Source organism: Dicentrarchus labrax, unplaced genomic scaffold (assembly GCF_905237075.1).
Source record: "Dicentrarchus labrax unplaced genomic scaffold, dlabrax2021, whole genome shotgun sequence".
Classification (NCBI taxonomy): domain Eukaryota; kingdom Metazoa; phylum Chordata; class Actinopteri; family Moronidae; genus Dicentrarchus; species Dicentrarchus labrax.
In genome coordinates, this window is record NW_026136712.1 from 522194 (window position 1) to 543295 (window position 21102).

The following is a 21102-nucleotide window of genomic DNA, read 5'->3' on the forward strand; positions in this document are numbered from 1 at the left end:
TTACACAGTGTCTGAAACACGTGACAACGTAGAGTGGTCTCCTGCAGCTTCTGGGGATGAGGGTTTGAGAGTGGGGTGACGTGGGGTGACGTGGGGTGACGTGGAGTTGCGGGGCTGCGGCGGGCGACGTAGGTTGATGGCGAGGTCCCGCCCAATGCTGCTTTAATTATTACTATTATTGTTACTACAGTTACTGTTATTGCTGTGGTCACTGCTCATTGTCCCCCATCGTTGTTGTCGTCACCATCCTCTTGTTCATGTTCATCATCAGTCACTACTATTAGTGTAGTCCGTCTGTCTCTATTTGAAAAGTGTCCTGAGATAACTTCTGTTATGAATTGGTGCTATACAAATAAAATGTAACTGAATTGAATTTCTAAAAAGATTTCCCACTCCTTTTAAGAAATAATTTTCCAGGACTTTTCCATGACATCTTCCAGGAGTTTTAGTTTAAAGGACAGCACTTGCTCACAACGATGGTCAGCATCTGACTACAGTTTTCCATTAACCTTAACAATTTATTTTATTTTACAGAAAATTCTTCTGCTAACCGAAATAGAAAGTGAAAGTGTTTGTACAATTAACATCACTATGCATGTATTTATTAACCAATATACATTCATCATTGATAGACTGTATGTATCCAAAAAAACGACACATATTATATTTCTAAAAGGTTATTTTCTCAGACCTGACAAAAAAAAAACAGGTCTGCCAGAACCACAGCACAGAAAACATAAAACTGTTCACAGTCTGAGTAGTAGCCCCTGTGACCAGACATTTATGTGTAAAATGAGTGAAGGGCTCCTAAAAAAATATTTTTCTTTAAGGTGGAGTGGAGTTAGGGTTAGGGATGTTTTCACTCTTCTCATGACTGGCTTCAGTAAGAGTCTCACTACCTTATATGGTTCATTGATCTGACTGGTTGAAGTTTCCTGTGATAGACGGATGGTTCATCCAATCACCTGCCAAGTATTTTTTGAAAGTGCCTGCCCTTTTCCAAACAGCTTCCAATGATGACTTCCCAGCTAACAGAAAATGTTGTAATTATTTATTTTTAACAAAATAACACTGTTCCATCACACCTGCTTTACAGTGCCGCTAGGATTTATCCACAACTTCAATGTATGAGTAGAAGTAAAACAGAATAAGAAAGTATCAATGTTTCATACAAACTGAGATAAGCCACTGCTGTACTTCAGGGCTTTTAAGACACATATCAAATGCACTTTATTTTAGTTTTAACCTAGCTGTTACCTGACCTGTGGGGGATCATATAATGAGTAGATATGTTGTATAGTACTCAGACAATACAACAATGATAAAATGCCAACACTATGCGGATGTTGATAGAGAACTAGCCGTACCTTTTTATCACTCGGAGAGAATCGAAAGCCTGATAAGCACAGATGTTTCAAAAGGTTAACCCAATTTACCACTTTATTCATTTGAAATTCTTCATTCTTTAAGTCATTTTCATGACTTTAAAACTGAGACCAATTATTGGACCTATGACCCCAAAAATGCAGCTAGTGCACTCTGTAATTACTGTACTCTGCCTTCTGTTTATGGTAATACAAAGACAGTTTTGGTGTCGTCCTCCTTTTTTTCCCTTAATACCTTAAATCTGTATTTCTTACTGTTTGCATGTTTAGAAAGTTAAAACAGATGAGTAATTAAGAAGCAATTCAAGCAATCCTCAAATGTTAATTTGAGGTGTTTAACCTATTAAGATGACTTGACTTGTTTACTTAACTGTAAAATGTATGTACACTTGGTTTTAGAATTAGATTTGTAAATATCAATCAAATCTGTTATTAAATGTTAAAATTGTTGTAATGTTTTTTGTATAGATTACAAGTTGAAGTTACATAAATTATGACTTAAAATGCATTGTAACAATTTACGGTTTAAGATTGTAAAGATTGAACTCATTTTAAACACAATCATTGTTACAGCGGTTTGGCTTTGTAGGGCAGAATAGTATGTGGACATTTGATTGCTTCCACAATAAACGCTGCTGGCTTACCACTATGCTTGATCTGTGTCAAGAAATGAGCAATAAGGCTAATTTTCTCTTTTGGCTCTTTTGATGGAAAAGGTTGCTGACCCCTGCGCTAATGAAAACATACCGTTTGAACCATATATATCATTTCTGCCAATAGGTGCTCCTAAATGATACACACTGGACCTATTATATTTGGCGGTACTGTAGGTTTTCCTGCGTATAATAATTCTTCAAGTTGTTTTGGATTGTGTTGAGTTGTCATTACTGCTCAAGTACACAATGTAGAAATTATGACTGAATACTTTTTAAACAATTGAATACAAATACTGTGTCACTACTCTGTTTCACTGCAGTGACATTTGGAAGATAAGCATTTACCAAACCTCAGCTTCCAAATTCCCCTCAGAAATGATAAAATGAATGAAAATGCGCAAGTATTGCTAACCAGTCAAATCACAATTAACTAATCTCTTGTTGAAGTTACACAGCATACTGCACTGAGGTGAAACAAGAAATCTCTGGTAAGAGGTTGAATTAATTGAGTGTTAGTTGGAGGTTCAAATGTATGTAGAATTCACCTCTGACATCAGCCTGCATCACTGATGAATGTGGTTAGATTGTGCTTTGTTGCACCTGTGTTAACTTGCTTTTTAAAAAGCTCATAAAATGAATGGTCTCCTGCCTTAGTGCCTATACTGTGTTTCTTTTGCACTCTAGTTTAAAAGCAATGCAGCTATGTGCAACACCATAAACTAAATCCACAGATGAGTGACTTTAGACACAGGAACTCTGAAAATGACAGTCAATCGGAGCTCCTGTTACTGCAGTGTGAATTTAACCACAATATTTCTAGGGTGGCACACTAGCCGCATTGCTTAACCTGAAATCCACAATGTAAAGTGCACCGAGAGCTACAAAATGGAATATAATACTATAGGAAGACTCAATTGTATATTTAACTTTATGAATATTTTTTAATTGCATCACTTACTCGAATTTTTACTTTTTAAATGTGGCTTTAAGTAATCATCATTACCACTGTAAATGTGTGAACAATCAAGCTAGTACACTCCAGTGTCCATGCAAATATAATTGAGATTTTGAATATGTATTTACACAAGAACAGTAAAATTGTAATTTCACATAATAATGATTAAAAACTGAAATAAATACATTTGCTTGCAAACGCCTAAAAATTCACTTCCACATACAAATCTAAAACTTATTTGAAATTGGATTCTGTGTGAATTGAAGATATAAAGGAAGTTGTATTTATACTTTGGGCCGTTAACCTAAGTACTTTTTGATTGGAAAATCAATGATTCTGTCCCAGAGTGAGATGGAAAGATCGACTTCATATCAGTACAGAGCTGGAGAGATGTGGTTAGCCTAGCATAGCATAAATATGTTAAGCAGGTGTAAAGAGCCAGGTGATTCTTTACAAAATTCACCCACCAACTTCCTGAAGCTAAAGTGTCAGGAAGGCACAGTGACTGTTCATAGAGTCACCATGGGCACATATAAAGATGGAGACATGACAGCTCTGCAGAAGTGAAGCTAAAACATCTCAATCGCCCTCTAGTGGCTGACTGCAGTATAGGTCATGAAGCCCACTGCCTCCATGTTAGCACATGGGACATAGGCCAAACTAATACTACACGTCAAATTATTCTCTTTAAAAGATGGTTTCTGTCATTTTAGGTAGTTCTTATCATGCCAATATATGTTCAAGTGTTTATTTTTCTGATACATTCAATTCGTTATTTGAAGCTATAAAAAGGGTTATGATGACTGACACCTGAGCCCTGCTTGTGATTGAGTCAGCTAGGGGTATGGGCAGGACTTCAATATTGCAGTTTTTTTTGGAAAGTACGAGGAAGTGGAGATGCAACTTCCATCTTTACATATGTCAATGGTTGTCATAGTGATGTTGCCAAGTTTAGTTTTGGTCTCTGTACAAGCACAATGGTACCAAAGGGTGTTCATTGGTAGTACATCTGTGTAGCATCTCTGCCTGTAGTAGTAGTAGTTTTGATGGATAAACATACAGCATGTTAATCAGTGAGCTTTAGAGCCGTTGGTAGGTGTGTTTTTTAACTTTGGCTGAGACAGGCTAGCTGCTTCCCCCTGCTTCCAGTCTGTATGTTAAGCTAGGCTAAGCTAAGCACATCCTGTCCCCAGCTCTGTACACACAGAAATTAGACTTCTATTAAACTCCTCATTTCATTCTAAGAAAGAATGCAAATTTCCAATATGTTCAACTATCTCTTTAAGGAAACATCAACACTGATGCACAAAGTTTGCCTGTCAGTGTAAGCAGCCACAGTGGATGGTCCAGAATGATTGGACTGTAAACCTGATTCTGTGCCCGTTGTGGCCTGTGCTGATCCCTCTGTGGTCCAGTTTACTGCTGGAACGGTCACCCTCTATGCCTCACTGTCATAACCCAGTATGGGAGCCAGCCATCTCTCCACCTCTTCCACACTCATCTCCTTCCTCCTGGAATAGTCCTCCACCTGCAGACAAAAACAGGACAGAAAACACAAAGTCAGCCTGATTTTGTCTCCTGATTCCTCTCTGTTACAAATCCTACATCAACACATTTGTTACAACTTAAATCCCAGTCTGGATCCTCTGTTATTTGTGAGATGCAATGTATGTATGTATGATGTAATCAGATGCATCATCAAAAGAGGGTGTTGCACAATGTACAATAGTGTGTTATTTTAGCCACTATACAGACCGACTGACACCCCCCTCAATGTTTTTTAGCCTTTCTTAGCAAGTGGCCTTAAATCATCTGTGATGGTAAGGTGCCACTATCTGAGAATGTATTATTTATTTACAGACAAAATGTTTCTTTAAATTGGATGGTTGCGGCCTAAAAATGCCTCATTTCATGGCAGCTTTTCTAAAAAAACTGTGTTGCATGCATGTTTTTATGGATTATTTTGCTTAGATTGAATATTCTCATTCCAGTGTGAATAAAATTGCACTGTTTGGACAGGGTGAATGTGAAGTGAGTTTGGTAACATATGGCTCGACATTTTGTGCAGGAAACTGCAATTATTGGTCAGATGTTTCAGTTTCGGTTTCAGTGACTGAACAAAACTGTAAGGCTGCGCAGAACTGACAGAAACTGGTTTACTTTGTGTGTGTGATTGCAACATCTGCATATTAAGTATTGTAATTATTAAATGTATAATATTTGCTGCTGTCAAACGATTAAAATATTTAATCGCGAATAATCGCATTAATGTCATAGTTAACTCGCAATTAATCGCCTATTTTATCTATTCTAAATGTCCCTTGATTTCTTTTTTTCCCATTATTTTTTCTCATTTTAATGCTCTTAACATGGAAAAGTGGATCGGCTTGTTTTGTGCAAATGTTGTTTTTATTCTCGCGCTCGCCATCCACTCAAAACGTAACGTCTACTACTCTTAAACAAGTGTGTGCGGCGTGCCTGTTGTTTTGTTTCTGGTCTAGCTAGATCCGGTGTGGTGTTGTAGTTTTTCTAACATTACTAGTTGTTGCAGCAGCATGTGAAAAAAACAACAAAGTTGCGATAAAAAAATTGACGCTGTTAAAATGGGTTTGCGTTAACGTCGTTAATAATGCGTTAAACTGACAGCACTAATAATATTTCAATTATTGTATTCATACAAGGTTATAATATTGTCCTCCTGGATTTTTATTTCATTAATTTTTTTAATCAGTCTGCAAGCCTTGTCTAAAATGTCTCCAAAGAAAGAGGAAGTGATCTGTTAGGCAGTTGTGTCACAAGAATTCAGAAAACACCAACATCTACATGTCAGTGTGATGTTATAATAATTGGGACTTGTTGCACAAATTGGAAATTTCTTTAACATGAACATTTTCTAAAGAAGTTGATTGTTGGCTGAACCTGCTCCTTGGTGATCTTTCCCACAGCGAAATATGAGGCCTGAAGGTTGGAGAAGTAAAGTCCAGACACTGAGGCAGCAGGCGTCATGGCCAGGGACTCTGTCAGACCAATACCTACACACGCAGAAAAATACATACACACATAGTTATTACATAAGCATACAGTCAGGAAAACATGTACCCAAAATGGCAGGTGATAGGACCATAGGATAGGAGTGCCAGAGAAGCTAACACGATTGTTACCTTTATAATGTTATTAGCATGCAGGGTAATTCTCCCAAACTGGAAAAACCTACAGCCTCCCAGTTATATTTAGTGGTTAAGAGTTCAGTCTTACAGTCATATAGCACTTAAAACTAGAGAAACTATGTTGAATTTAAGCTTTAAATCTCATACATAACTGCTGTCATTGTCATTATTTAATCTTTTCATAGTGAATTCATAAGCACCTCCCCATTTCTATTTATTTTGTGTTTTTGCTTATTTTTAACATTCTGTCAATTATTTTTTACCTTTTTGATGTTTAATTTGTAAAAGACAAAAATGTAATTTGCATTTAACCGATCCGTAAAAGTGAAAACCAATGAACAGAGTTTAATTGTGCTCTGTAGAAAGCTGCGGGGAGCTGCAGTTGGATGATTCAAAAAGAGTTCGTCACAAAGAGCAACCCTTTCACTTTAGTCATTTGATCCATTCTTAATATAAAATAAATTGAGAAAAAGTCAAACTGATTATTATTCATATTTATAATGTTTTTTAGCTCACATGATGACACAGATCTGATGTTTTGTCACCAGTATGAACAGCGGAAAGCTACAGGGAGACAAACCTTCACTTTCCATCTGGACTACACTGGGACGTGGTCCAACAACACATCACCGAGGTATGCTGTATGCAACTGTCCACATTGGAATTTGTCAGTGTTGTGATGACCAGACTAAATTTAATGATGGGTTTGGCAGCAGCTTGGCTTAGCCAGCATCAGTCTGATGGACAGGATGCAACTATCAGAGGAAAGCTGAACAGAAAGCAATGACAAGTTGATATACAGTCTACTGTAGACCCCACCTTCAAATACAGACAAAGTAGACAAATTTACATTTTCACATGTTAATACAAATCATAAAAAAGAACATGATCAAATTCCATTTTCTTATTCAGTCTTTAAATTATGATGGTATGGTTTTTGTTATTCAATTAACAAATTTTCCCCTTATCATTTAACTGTTAACATTTCATGACCTCATGAGCACATGTGACCAGTATATCAGTGTGGATCTAAACTTTTTCAATTTAAAATGTTCAACTGAACATTGAATGCAACATTTCAAATTGTATTTCACAGATTGAAAATGTATCTTTTTTTTTCTAAAACTGTTTTCAACTTTTCAACGTGCATATTATTTCAGCCACTACACAGAATAACTGACACCCCCCTCAATGTTATTTTACCTAGCCTTTCTTAGCAAGTGGCCTTAAATCATCTGTGATGATAAGGTGCCACTATGAGAATTTATTATTTATTTACAGACAAAATGTTTTTTTAAATTGGATTATTGCGGCCTAAAAATGCCTCATTTCATGGCAGCTTTTAAAAAAAAAACTGTGTTGCATGCATATTTTTGTGCATTATTTTGCTAAGATTGAATATTCTTATTCAAGTGAGAATAAAATCGCACTGTTTGGACAGGGTAAATGTGAAGTGAGTTTGGTAACATATGGCTCGACATTTTGTGCAGAAAACTGCAATTATTGGTCAGATGTTTCAGTTTCAGTTTCAGTGACTGAACAAAACTTTAAGGTTGCGTAGAACTGACAGAAACTGGTTTACTTTGTGTGTGTGATTGCAACATCTGCATATTAAGTAATGTAATTATTAAATGTATATTTGTTGCTGTCAAACTATTAAAATATTTAATCGCGAATAATCGCATTAATGTCATAGTTAACTCGCAATTAATTGCAATTAATCGCACATTTTTATCTATTCTAAATGTCCCTTGATTTCTTTTTCTCCCATTATTTTTTCTCATTTTAATGCTCTTAACATGAAAAAGTGGATCGGCTTGTTTTGTGCAAATGTTGTTTTTATTGAAAACAACATTGGCATATACTGTAGTGTTCACCCACGCAACTCGGGGCGTGCTGCGGCCGCGTCACGTGCCGTCGGAACACGTACGGAACACAACATGAAAATCTCACGTAAATCAGCTCAAAATCGCCAAGCAGCGCTTACTTCCTGTTGCCAGTAGGTGCCACTATCACTATGTCTGAATGTTGTCATGTAGATATGTTCAAGGCGAGACTGTTATCAAACACGTGAAGTTTCATTGAGATTGGACAATGTACGCTGAAGTTATGAGGACGTGTTCACGACAAAACTGTTTCAGAATATATGAAGTTTATTGGAGATTGTACATTGCACACTGAAGTTATGAGCTCTATTTTATGGCGAATCTGCTGAAATCGACAAGTTGTCACTGGCATGCGGTTTGATGTACAGTCACAAATAGCTCAACTTTTCAGTTTGTATGATGACAGAATTCAAAGTGGCCAACTTTGACCTCACGCCACAGACACGCCGTTCAACGTACAGTCACAAATAGCACAACTTTTGATAACCAATGTGTTAAGATTGCAGTGATCGAATTTCAAGTCAATCTGATAAAATCTGTAGGAGGAGTTAGTTAAAACAGAAGCCCTTAAATGCCGGAAATGGCATCACAGTTTGACATTCGATTCAACCTGGCCAACTTTGAGGGCACGCCACGGACACGCCCTTCAACGTACATGCACAAATAGCACAACTTTTAATCAGGACCATTTTTCGACGGGACTGACCAATTTTGAAGCAGATCCGATAAATTCCCTAGGAGGAGTTCGTTCAAATACAACGCAAAAAATCACAGAAAATGACCCAATAAATCAAAATGGCTGACTCTGATGCCACGGACACGCCCTTTAATGTACATGCACAAATAGCAGAACTTTTAATCAGCACCATTTTTTGACTGTACTAACCAATTTTGAAGTAGATCCAATAAATTCCCTAGGAGGAGTTTGTTCAAATACAACGCGAAAAGTTCGCCGAAAGTGAAAATGAAAATCAAAATGGCTGACTTCCTGTGGGGTTTCGGGTATGGGTCCAAGAGGCTTTTTCGTACATATCGGTGAAATGTGGTGCCGGGGCTGCTGTTTTTTTATCCTGTAGGGGGCGCTACAAACACAAACAATTGAATTGAATTGAATATCAAATGTTTCACCAGGCCTGACCACTTTGCAAAATAAAATTGACTTTTCGTATATGTTCAGGGGGGCAAAAATGCAATCAAAAGTGCTAAAAATAATAATAATATTAATAGGTAAGAAGAAACGAAGCAAAAACAATAGGGACCTCCAGCGGTCGCTCGCGAGGTCCCTAAAAATAAAAAAACGATGATATTGTTTTCAACTTGGGCATATTATTTCAACTTTGGTTGAGTTCCAAATTCAGTTTGGAGGTCAGTTTTCAAATTCAGTTTCTCAAAATGTAGTTTCTAAACTGGAGTAAAAGTGCTTCATCTCAGTAACAAGATGGCGCCCCGGACGTCCGCCTCCGTGTGTTAGGGACCTCGCAAGCGACCGCTGGAGGTCCCTATTGTTTTTGCTTCGTTTCTTCTTCCCTATTATTATTATTATTTTTAGCACTTTTGATTGCGTTTTTGCCCCCCTGAACATATACTAAAAGTCAATTTTATTTGGCAAAGTGGTCAGGCCTGGTGAAAAATTTTATATTCTATGCGTCGCTTTCAGGTCCGCCACTAGGTGGCACTACTATCATGAAAAGTAAGTTTTGGCTAATAACTCCTGCATAGTTTATCATACATTCAAAAAACTTATTAAAAAACTTATATCCACGTGGTGAATGGAGCTGAATCTTCCTATATAGGCCACGCCCACTTCCGCCTATAATTTTTTTTCGTTAGAGTACGAAATGTCCTTAAACTACTTTTTCGTGTTCCCCCCACACGCTTTGTCCGATTCGCACAAAATTTTTCACCTAGCACCTGGGGACCGCCCTGGCAAAAAGAGTAATTTGAACATTTTTGAAATTTCAAACAATAAGCTCGCTATAAAATTAGCACCTCCTGTTGATTTTTCATCAAAAAAGGAAGTGAACCATTTCTCCACATTGGTATGTCCGATTGACACCAAACTTGGGTCAATAGTTCCACATGTCTTCCTTAAGCATTGTGCACAATTTCAGGCCACCACTAGGTGGCGCTCTTTAAAATTAAGACGTTTATATCACTACAATAGTATGTGTGATTAAGATGAAACTTGGTACGATGCTTCCCCATGGCTCCCTGAGGCTGACTTAAAAAGGACAGAAAAAATACGGCACCAGGTGGCGCTCTTTTGGCATGATAAATCACTGTGCGGAGACCGTAATAGTTATGAATATGAAATTCATAGGGCACGTGTAGAGTAGTGCCTGAAGCTCACATACCAAAAATCATCTTTGTCATGTGTGTAGCGCCCCCTACAGGATAAAAAAACAGCAGCCCCGGCGCCACGTTTCACCGATATGTACGAAACTCGGTAGGCACGTGTAACATGCCCAGACGTACAAAAAAGCCTCTTGGACCCATATCCGAAACCCCACAGGAAGTTGGCCATTTTGATTTAAAGTTTCACTTTCGGCGAACTTTTCGCGTTGTATTTGAACGAACTCCTCCTAGGGAATTTATCGGATATGCTTCAAAATTTGTACAGTCAGAAAATGGTGCTGATTAAAAGTTGTGCTATTTCTGCATGTACGTTGAAGGGCGTGTACGTGGCGTGGCCTCAAAGTTGGCCACGTTGAATCGAATGTCAAACTGTGATGCCATTTCCGGCATTTTGCAATGATTTTCAGCGTTTTTTTGCATTGTATTTTAACGAACTCCTCCTAGAGAATTTTTCAGATCTGCTTCAAAATTTGTCAGTACAGTCAAAAAATGGTGCTGATTAAAAGTTGTGCTATTTGTGACTGTATGTTAAAGGGCGTGTCCATGGCGTTCCCTCAAAGTTTGCAAGGTTGAATCGAATGTCAAACTGTGATGCTATTTCTGGCATTTAAGGGCTTCTGTTTTAACTAACTCTTCCTACAGATTTTATCAGATTGACTTCAAATTTGATCACTTCAATCTACACAGATTGGTTATCAAAAGTTGTGCTATTTGTGACTGTATGTTTAACCGTGTGCCTGTGACGACGTGTCGAATTCCACCAATTGGCCATCAAACAGATAGTACTCATCTTCAGTGTACAGTCCCACCCTGAACACGTCCTCATAACTTCAGCGTACATGATCCAATCTCAATGAAACTTCACGTGTTTGATAACAGTCCCACCCTGAACACGTCTACATGACAATATTCAGACATGGTAAAAGGAAGTATCACGTTTTATACTTTCATGTTCTACTCCTCGCAGGATGATCAGATCCACCTGAAATTTACTTATAAAATGAAAAACACATTGTTGATGATATGTGTTGACTGTGGGGTGGCGGGAAATTTTGATGGACCACCACAAAACACGAATTCGCTATAACTTGAGTGTACATTGTCCAATCGGCTCCACACTTCAAATGCTTGATAACAGTCCCGCCCTGAACACGTGTACATGACAATATTCAGACATAGTGATAGCGCCACCTACTGGCAACAGGAAGTAAGTGCTGCGTGGCGATTTCGAGCTGATTAACGGCAGAGTTTCATGTTGTGGTCCGCACGTGTTATGGCGGCATGCGACGCGGCCGCAGCACGCCCCGAGTTGCGTGGACTGCGAGGTCCCGCCCAACGCTGCTTGCAGCTTTAATTCTTGTTTTGTTTGTTAATTCTGTTTTCTACTGTGATACCTGGAGCACGTTCACCAGAGAAGAGTTTATGAACACCAGGGGAACGACTCCAGGATTTCCCCCCAACTTTTATTCTCTCCTATGTGGAATTATCGGACATTCTAGTCAAAGGTGCGCTCCCCTTTGCTCATGCAGTGAAACGCAGGAGGAGAGAAAAACGTGCCGGTGAACCGGTGCACCTCCACCAGCGAGGACATCACACACCATTACATGGAATATTTCTCTCAAACGTGCGTTTACTGTGCAACACACTGGACGAACTTCAGCTACTGGTGGAGAAAAACAGGGTTTTCCTCATCTTCTGTTTAATGCTTCATGGAGCTGGTAGGCTTCTAACTTTTCAGAGTGGATCGCTTCCATCCTCATCCTGAACACATGGCTATGGGCCTGGCTCGTAAAGGGTTCAATTTGACTACTACTGGGCTTCCGCAGAAATTCACTGCAAGAATTGACACTGCTAGCGCTTCCTCTACGCGCTGCAGGCTTTCCAGAGCCCTACATTCATTTTTCTGACAATCCTGCTGGATAAAGGCTTGGCATTCTCTACTGTAAAAGTGTACTTAGCTGTGTCAATGGTGCTTGATGCACTGTTATGCCCACCTTTCCAGCCACTGCAGCAGGAAGAGCTTAAAACGCTCTTCTTTGAAACAGCCTTATTACTTGTGCTGGCCTCTGCTAAATGCATTAGTGACATCTATGCATTGTCTGTAAATCCGTTATGTATGCAGTTTGTAATGGGGGATTCTAAGGTGTTACTGAAACCTAATCCTGCATTTGTGCCCAGCAATATCATACCTCTGTCCGATGTGGGCATTATGCGCATGTGTGGATAGGACAGCTGCATTCAGGAAATCAGAGGAGCTCCTTGTATCAACAGCAACACCACATTTGGGAAAACCACTTACAAAGTAGCGTTCGTCTCACTGGATCGTGGGGGCTATTGCAATGGCCTATCATAGCGAAGGGTTTCTCATTCCACTTATGGAATGGCTACATCCTGGGCATTGTTTTAAGGTGTATCTGTGTATGTGCGGCTACCAGCTGGGCACCGCTGCAAAGATTTTACAGATTGGATGCACCTTCTCTGTCTCACAGTCTTGAGCATTAGTCCAGTAACAGATACGCTTATCCTTTCATGTCTTCGAGGTAAGCAATAAGGGGAGTCTCTATATCCCATAGTGAGATACCAAAACTAATGTTGAAGGAGAACTTAACCCAACGTTCTCCTTAAACATTACTTTTGGTAATTACACCTTTTCTCTGAAACACGACCAACCTTATTTTCTTGGAGTGAGGAAGAGGTGGGCTCACTTAACCCCTATTCGCACAGGACGAGTATTACCTGGGGAGCTCTAGTAATTTGTAATAATTGTGGAGGTCGTCTGTGATCCTAATCCCGTGCGAATCTGCCACGCCTGTAATTTGTAAAGTAAAAAAAAAACGCAAATTACCTACCATATTTCACCAAACACAGAGGTCATGTGATAATATTAGTCCCGTGCGAATCGGCATCTCCGTAATTTGGGGTCGTTTTTCGTTTTTAAAGTTTTTTGTGTTTTCCGCGCCTTTTTTCTGCCTTTTTCCCGGTCGAGAATTATGGAGGCTGCGTTAGAGGTACAGGTAGCCCATGAACAGACAGGCACCAGAGCAAGAGGTCTTTCTAAATACTTTCCCAAACTGTGTGGTTGTGCACCATTTGATCAAATTGCTTTTGGTAATGTGGTTCACCCCACACAGCAATTAAACTGAGCGTCTCTTCGCGCGTCCAGTGCTGGGTTTTTTTTCTTTGCAGCCATTGCTCTTGTCGTCCAGGAAACGGATGTTACGCATAGGTTACGCAGAGCCTTGACATCATATCCGGGGGATAATGTCAGTAAATTCGAGTTAAAACACAGACTTCGCTTATCCCATGCGAATGTGCCGCACGAAACACAGACGTGGTGGGGTAATTACTAAATCACATGAGGTCCCCAGGTAATACAAGTCCCGTGCGAATAGGGCTTAAGACTGACGGGAGGACGTTATGTCAGGCTTTTAAAATAGGTGAAAGTCCCTCATCTACGGAAGCCAAGGGCCATGAATTCATACATTTTATTTCCTCCGTTTTCCTGTGATAACGTGATAATCTTCTCGAGATCTCAAGATAACGAAACTTTTTTCCCCCGAGATAATGATATAATTAATTTGAGATCTCGAGATAATGACTGTGATATGATAACTGCGGTCAAGCCAGCTGTTACTCCAATCTCCATGGTCAAATCAGCCCGCGTAAATTTCGAGTGTACAAGTATTATATTATTATTATAGCTTACTGTTCTTAACACCTTTATTTTGAAAACCGGAAGTGAATACCCTGTTGCTCCGCAATTACCATAATGCTGAGAATACTTACTCAAAATTTAGGTGCGGCTGATTTGACCACGGAGATCGGAGTAACGGCTGGCTTGACCGCAGTTATCATATCACAGTCATTATCTTGAGATCTCCAATTAGTTATATCGTTATCTCGGGAAAAGGGAGGAAATAAAATGTACGAATGCATGGCCCTTTAGGGCTTCTGTACTCATCTAAGGAGCACATGTCATGTCTGTCTGCTAGTCAACAACCTGTCTATTAGACCCGATCCCAACTAAGCTGCTTAAAGAAGTTGTTCCCTTAATTGGCACTGGATATGATTAATCTTTCTTTATTATCAGGATATGTACCACAGGCCTTTAAAGTAGCTGTAATTAAACCCCTTCTTAAAAAGCCCACTCTTGACCCAGGGGTTTTAGCCAACTATAGACCGATTTCTAACCTCCCCTTCCTCTCTAAGATTCTGAAGAAAGTAATCGCCAAAGAGTTGTGTGACTTTCTACATAACAATAGTTTATTTGAGGATTTTCAGTCAGGATTTAGAGTTCATCACAGCACAGAGACAGCTCTGGTTAAAGTTAATAATGACCTTCTGATTGCTTCCGACAATGGACTTCTCTCGTCTCTGTACTTGTATTATTAGATCTTAGTGCTGCATTTGACACCATTGACCATGATGTTCTTTTACAGAGACTTGAGCATCAAATTGGCATTAAAGGAACCGCACTAAGCTGGTTTAAGTCATATTTATCAGATCGCTCGCAGTTTGTACATGTTAACGATGAATCTTCAATAAAAACTACAGTTAGTCATGGAGTTCCACAAGGTTCTGTACTTGGACCAATACTATTTACTTTATATATGCTCCCTTTAGGCAACATTATTAGGAATCGATCCATTAACTTTCACTGTTATGCAGATGATACGCAGTTATATCTATCAATCAAGCCCAATGAAATTAATCAATTATCTAAATTACAAACATGTCTTAAGGACATAAAATCCTGGATGACCTGCAATTTTCTGATGTTAAACTCAGAAAAAAACAAAATTCTTGTTCTTGGCCCCAAAAACCTTAGAGACTCACTGTCTAAAGATATAGTTACTCTAGATGGCATTAACTTGGCCTCTAGCACCACTGTCAGGAATCTTGGAGTTATCTTTGATCAGGATTTGTCATTTAACTCCCACATAAAGCAGACCTCTAGGACTGCTTTCTTTCATTTACGTAATATTACAAAAATTAGACACATACTATCACAGACAGATGCAGAAAAACTAATCCATGCATTTGTTACTTCAAGGCTGGATTACTGCAACTCTTTATTATCAGGTTGCCCCAAGAAGTCCATTAAAACGCTCCAATTAATTCAGAACGCTGCAGCACGAGTACTGACAGGAACTAGAAAAAGAGATCACATCTCTCCTGTACTAGCTTCTCTGCATTGGCTCCCTGTAAAATGTAGAATAGAATTTAAAATCCTCCTCCTCACCTATAAAGCTCTTCATGGTCAGGCCCCTTCATATCTTAAAGAGCTCATAGTACCCTATTACCCCACTAGAACACTACGTTCTCTGAATGCTGGGCTACAAAGATTTGACTATTTTTGACTATCCGACACAATATCTTCTATCCAGCTTAATTACGCAAGTCATGCTTCCAAAATAAAAGGGGTAGAGGAGAAATGTACAGTATACACAGATAACCAGGATACAACGCTGCATCATTTACCTGTGTAACCTGCTTCCTTGACAGAAAATAAATGTAATAACTAAAAAAAAGTAATTTAATTTTGCTGTTAAAAGACTACTAAGAGCACATCAGATCTGTGTTTCATATGAAAGAACAATTTACAGCAATGGGAGCCTTTCAACTGCAGTCATGAGAGCAAAGTGTTTGGTACTCTCACCAGTCTTCTCCTGGATCCCAGCCAGGCTCCACATGGTGGTCTTCTCTGTGTGGTCCGGCTGGCTAGGGTAGCCAGCTGCAGGTCTGATGCCCTGATATCGAATTCTGTGGAGGTCTGAGGCCTGCAGAGCCTCATCAGAGCTGTAGCCCCACAGCTCCTTACGCACACAAGCATGGAGCTCCTCAGCAAAGGCCTGGATGACAGAGGTTGCAGCAGAAACCAAAGAAGACATTCAGCACCAGTGACTCAATGACACGTGCAATACCAGCAGTGAAGCTGATCATACTGTACCTCAGCCAGTCGGTCAGCCAGCGCTTTGACCATGATGCTGCTGTAGTCATCTCCCTGAGCCTGGAACCGCTGACTCAGCTCCTCAGCTCCAAACACACCCACAGCAAACACACCTATGTAATCTGCCACGCCACTGTCTACAGGGGCAACAAAGTCAGAGATACACAGGTAGGGCTCTGAACTGGAGCTCTCCTTCTCCACCTGCAGTGTACACAAGCGCGCCCACCCACACACACACACACACACACACACACACACACACACACACACACACACACACACACACACACACACACACACACACACACACACACACACACACACACACACACACACACACACACACAGAGAAATGTGTTACTGTGGAATATATTACCGTCCATTAAAGGTTACATTCAGAATCTGAGTAAGAACATAATGAAATAAAATCCAAAGTATTAAAATCTAGACACTACACACTGGCTGATGCCTCTCCATGGTAAGGCATCATAATGCTTTGTTTATGCTACAAGTGTCCACACCTCAGTCTTTTAGACTGTTATCCAGGACCATGATTTCATCCCCCAACATCGAGACAACTGAAGTTTGCAGATGACATCACCATTATCAGCTGGATTGACACTTCATAATGGGAGAAAAACAAAAATCTTGCGGAGATCAGCAAAACTAAGGAGCTGAGTTTAGGAAAAAGGGGGCAAAAAGGGTAAAGATAAAGTTTCTTCCCTCAGGTGGTGAGACTGCTTAATTCATCCTCAGCACTTGATTATCTACAATAGTTTATTTTACTGTATAAACATTTTTGTGTATATATATATATATATATATATATATATGTTTTGTCTTTATGAGTAGCATAAATAGAACTACAACCTATACTACCCTAAGTTGTAAAATGACAATGAATATGTATGCTTGGGTCTTTGAAACCACTGAACTTAAAGCAATGCAATGAAACACATTGCAACTGTTAATGACCCTCACCTGTTGCCGTAAACCATAGAATGTGGCGATAGGCTTGGTGCCTCTGTGCACCATGACATTGTCTTTGTACACACTAATGTCATCACCGTCACTCTGGGCACGCCAGAACCCCACCAGGCCCCGCCCCTTCAGACTGCCATTGTCAATCATCTGATTGAGCAGCTGCTGGGCATCATGAAAGACTCGCCGAGCCTCCGAACCTGAAGGAAGCAAATGTTACTGACATTAGATGAAGCTAGAGGTCATTCTAAGGTTTTTGTGTTCTTGTTGTATAGTTATTTTAGTTTTGAAGAAACTGTACAACAGTCACTTGCATCTACATAAAACAATAAAAATGATTATTCAATTCAGTTTTATTTGTATAGTGCCAAATCATAGCAGAAGTTATCTCAGGGCACTTTTCAAACCAGGCCTGGACCGTACTCCTTGTGAAATTATTTACAGAGAACTAATAATTCCCATAATCAGCAAGCACTTAGTGACAGTGGCATGGACAAACTCCCTTTTAAGAGGCAGACTTGTAGCTTGGCTTAGTAAACATCCACTAATACGTTACAGTAACATGTATTTTACAATGGTAATGCATACTGGAGATTCTTTTGCTTTTTGCAAATAATGATGAGATTTTTTCAGTCGAATAAATCTAATCTAAATAATCTTATTGTTTTACCATGATAATGGTAAATGTAATATTCATATTTATAGGTATGTTTTCATACGTCATTTCGTTTTAGTGTATGATCACCTGAAGATAAGAATCGCTGTGTTTTTGTTACCATAGAACAAGTTGTTTTTATCTGGAGAGACGCCACATGTTGTACCGCTATATTTCTAGACCAGTAGGGGCAAACTAATCCACACAGAAAAGGTCTATGTTTAATCCAATTCAAAATGACACTGTATCTGTCGTAATAGGTGCATCTTTTCACCTATTAAGACAGATCTAAAAAATCTCATCCCATATCAGTCGGGCTTCTAATCAGTTCATTGAGAGAAACAAAAAACGAGATGTTGCGGCAAATAAGCTACAAATTGTAAAATGTGGATGCTTCACACATCTTCAACCCAGCAGCACAAACAATCTTTTCAAGTGAGTTTCAAGGCGGGCACCCAAGATTAGTGTCACCAATTCAGTATTCGACCGAATTTCTCCCCTTTTGTTACCTCAGGTAGTTTTTGTCCCTGAGGTAATAATGACCAGAAAAGACCAAAACATTTTGATGTCACATTGACGTTGACCTTTAACATTTTGGATATACACTGTCATCACTTCATCATTTTATCCTATTTTATCTATACTAATAACATACAATGACATTTTGTACCCAAAGGTATTCAGTTTACTGTCAGAGAAGACTAAATAAACCCAGAGAATCTAGACATTTGTTCTCAGAAAATGACTCAAAATGATTAATCAAATTTCGAAGTAGTTGGCAATTCATTTAATAGTTGACAACTAATCAATTCAGCGTTGCAGCTAAATGATCAACATTTGAGTAGAATGTCATGGAGCAGGATGGATGTTTGCAGTGTGATTTATCATTAACACTGACAAAGTGGACATCGTACCAATAGTCTTGTCATTAAAGATCTTGGGGTAACCTCTGTTGGGATATTTTCCTCTCAGCTGCCACACATCAAAGAAAGGCTTCCAGTCGATGAAGTCCACCAGACTGTTCAGGTCGTACCACTCAAACACACGGGTGCCCAGGAACTGAGGACGCACTGAAACACAAGGTCCATACAGAATATGTTCCACATTGTACTAAAGTATTACAATACATACAGTATATCCTCTTGCTCTTGTTCCATTTGATTCATTTGTGCTAACTTACCTGGCCTGGGCATAGAGAGCCAGTCTATATGTAAAGCCTTTTCTCTGGCCTGGAAAAGTGACAGATACCGACGATCCTGAGGAAACAGAGGATGAAGGATGGACGAGGAGAAAGTTATTTTGCACATTTCATTACAACCTCAATATTCTCAATTTTTGACGTTGTTTGACAACTTCAAACTTGCTACATTTTTGTTTTAATCTGTATTTTTTCAACTTTTGTGCTGAAAACATCATTGTTTGACATCTGATTGGATTTGATTTTTAAGGGCTAATACAAAATTGTTTGAATAAAATGGATCAGGAGACTATGACTATGATCAACTGGAAGGCTAGCGCTGTTCATTTGATGCTCAAACACAGTCAAAGTGGATGGACTCTGTTTCTCAAATGTCAAACTTGTGAAGATAAAACCATATTATCATCACTGTCTTGTAGCTGCTGTTTACAAACCCTAGACTCAAATAAAAAAGGGGTGTATAAAAAATATCAGTGAAATCTTTTGAAACACTACTCAATATGTATGTCAAAAAAATTAATTCTATATTTATTTCTGTGTGTGTATTAAAATCCAATATCAAAGCTCCATTGTTGTCCAAATACGCATTAATCTGGTGCTGAAAATAGTCCCAGATGTAACATTTGCTAAAAACTACAGCTGTTTTAGGAGTCTTCTTGCATGCTCTGGTAGCTCACCTGGTAGTTCTTTCCTGTCTATATTTGGCTGTCACTGTCCAAAAATAAAGGTATAAACCTAGTTTCTTCTGGTAGCACGCTTTCATTTTTCATGCAGTATGCGTCTTGTGCTTCCTTACTATATAATAATTTTGCAGGAATTTCAAACGTCATTTCCATTCCTTATGCAAAAGAATATTAAATCTGACAAACAGATGAGCAGCTGTGTGCAGGGGTTCAGGTGTGTTTTAATTTGTTTGGAGGCTGCTGACTCTTCCAGCCTATTTTCAGATGTGATAATGGTTCAAGACACGTGGATGCAACAGTGATCTCAAAGTAGGCAGCTACGTGGGTCAGTGGACCCAGGACCCAGAGGTGTAAAATCTCCTCTAGCATCCACCTTGTTGGGCGTTTTCTCCAGCCAGTCTTACCTTCAGGGAGTCGTAGTGCTCCTGCCTGATCTCCTCATACTCCTCTTTCAGGTCCTCAAAGTACTCTTCCCTCATTGCCGCATCCAGGAGCTGTGAGCACTGACAGAAAGAAAAATAAAACGACTTTAGACCACATCAACTAATACCAACTCTATGATCAGTAAAGAGATGATTGCACCCCAAATGCTTCTATTTTGTCTATTTATGAAAAAAATAAATTCAAATCAAATGTGGTGCCATGTTGGACTATTGGCAAAGGAATACCTTTTTGATGTGGAACAAAGTTTTTCAGGACATTTCTCATGAACAACTTTACTTACTTGGGAGAGGGAACATCTGGCACTGTCTCGTGATTGTCTACCTATTTGAATTTTGATCCTGATCCCGACCCAGGTGCAGATTAAAACTTCCTTAGCATTACCCGTAAAATTTAAAGCATCACTCTTGAACAGATTTCTAGTTAAAAATCCAAAGGCACTGCATATCAAAATATATGTCCCTGATCTGTTCCTCTATGCATTTGAGCCAATTCAATACAGCCAGGGTATTTAAAAGAGGGATATTTAAGTAAAAATATATAAGTGTTACACCTATTCATATGTAATGAAAGCTATTGGTTTCTCTATAGGAGAGAGGGTTGGTTTATAGCATAGACTATAATTAAAAATAGATGTTGTCTCCGTGACGTCACCCATAGGAGCCCCTGTCCTGACTCCACCGGCTCCTGGCTAATCCAGAAATGGGCAAAGAGGTGGAGCGTGGGTGGAGCTGAGGCGGGCTGAATGAAGCATGTTTGTTTCTGCTGTAAAGTAGGGCATTTTAATATG

General features: G+C 39.2%; 2 protein-coding genes across 6 annotated transcripts in view; one reads left to right on the plus strand and one right to left on the minus strand.

Moving 5' to 3' along the window:
* Positions 1-15036, plus strand: part of LOC127373071 (uncharacterized) — a 395753-nt gene extending 380717 nt beyond the window's left edge. Inside the window, exon 2 of the mRNA XM_051417168.1 lies at positions 14980-15036. The gene's annotated coding sequence lies outside the window, so the exon portion shown is untranslated. The remainder of the gene's footprint in view (positions 1-14979) is intronic.
* The window catches only part of mtr (5-methyltetrahydrofolate-homocysteine methyltransferase), a 202050-nt gene continuing 181977 nt past the window's right edge, over positions 1030-21102 (minus strand). For all 5 annotated transcript variants that reach the window (XM_051417127.1, XM_051417124.1, XM_051417125.1 and 2 more), the window contains 8 exons: positions 20276-20374; positions 19171-19246; positions 18905-19060; positions 17336-17535; positions 16355-16555; positions 16064-16256; positions 5916-6028; positions 1030-4524 (listed from right to left, as the gene is read on the minus strand). In XM_051417127.1, coding sequence (XP_051273087.1) covers positions 4435-4524; positions 5916-6028; positions 16064-16256; positions 16355-16555; positions 17336-17535; positions 18905-19060; positions 19171-19246; positions 20276-20374 — 1128 coding nt within the window. In that variant the 3' untranslated portion in view covers positions 1030-4434. The remainder of the gene's footprint in view (positions 4525-5915; positions 6029-16063; positions 16257-16354; positions 16556-17335; positions 17536-18904; positions 19061-19170; positions 19247-20275; positions 20375-21102) is intronic.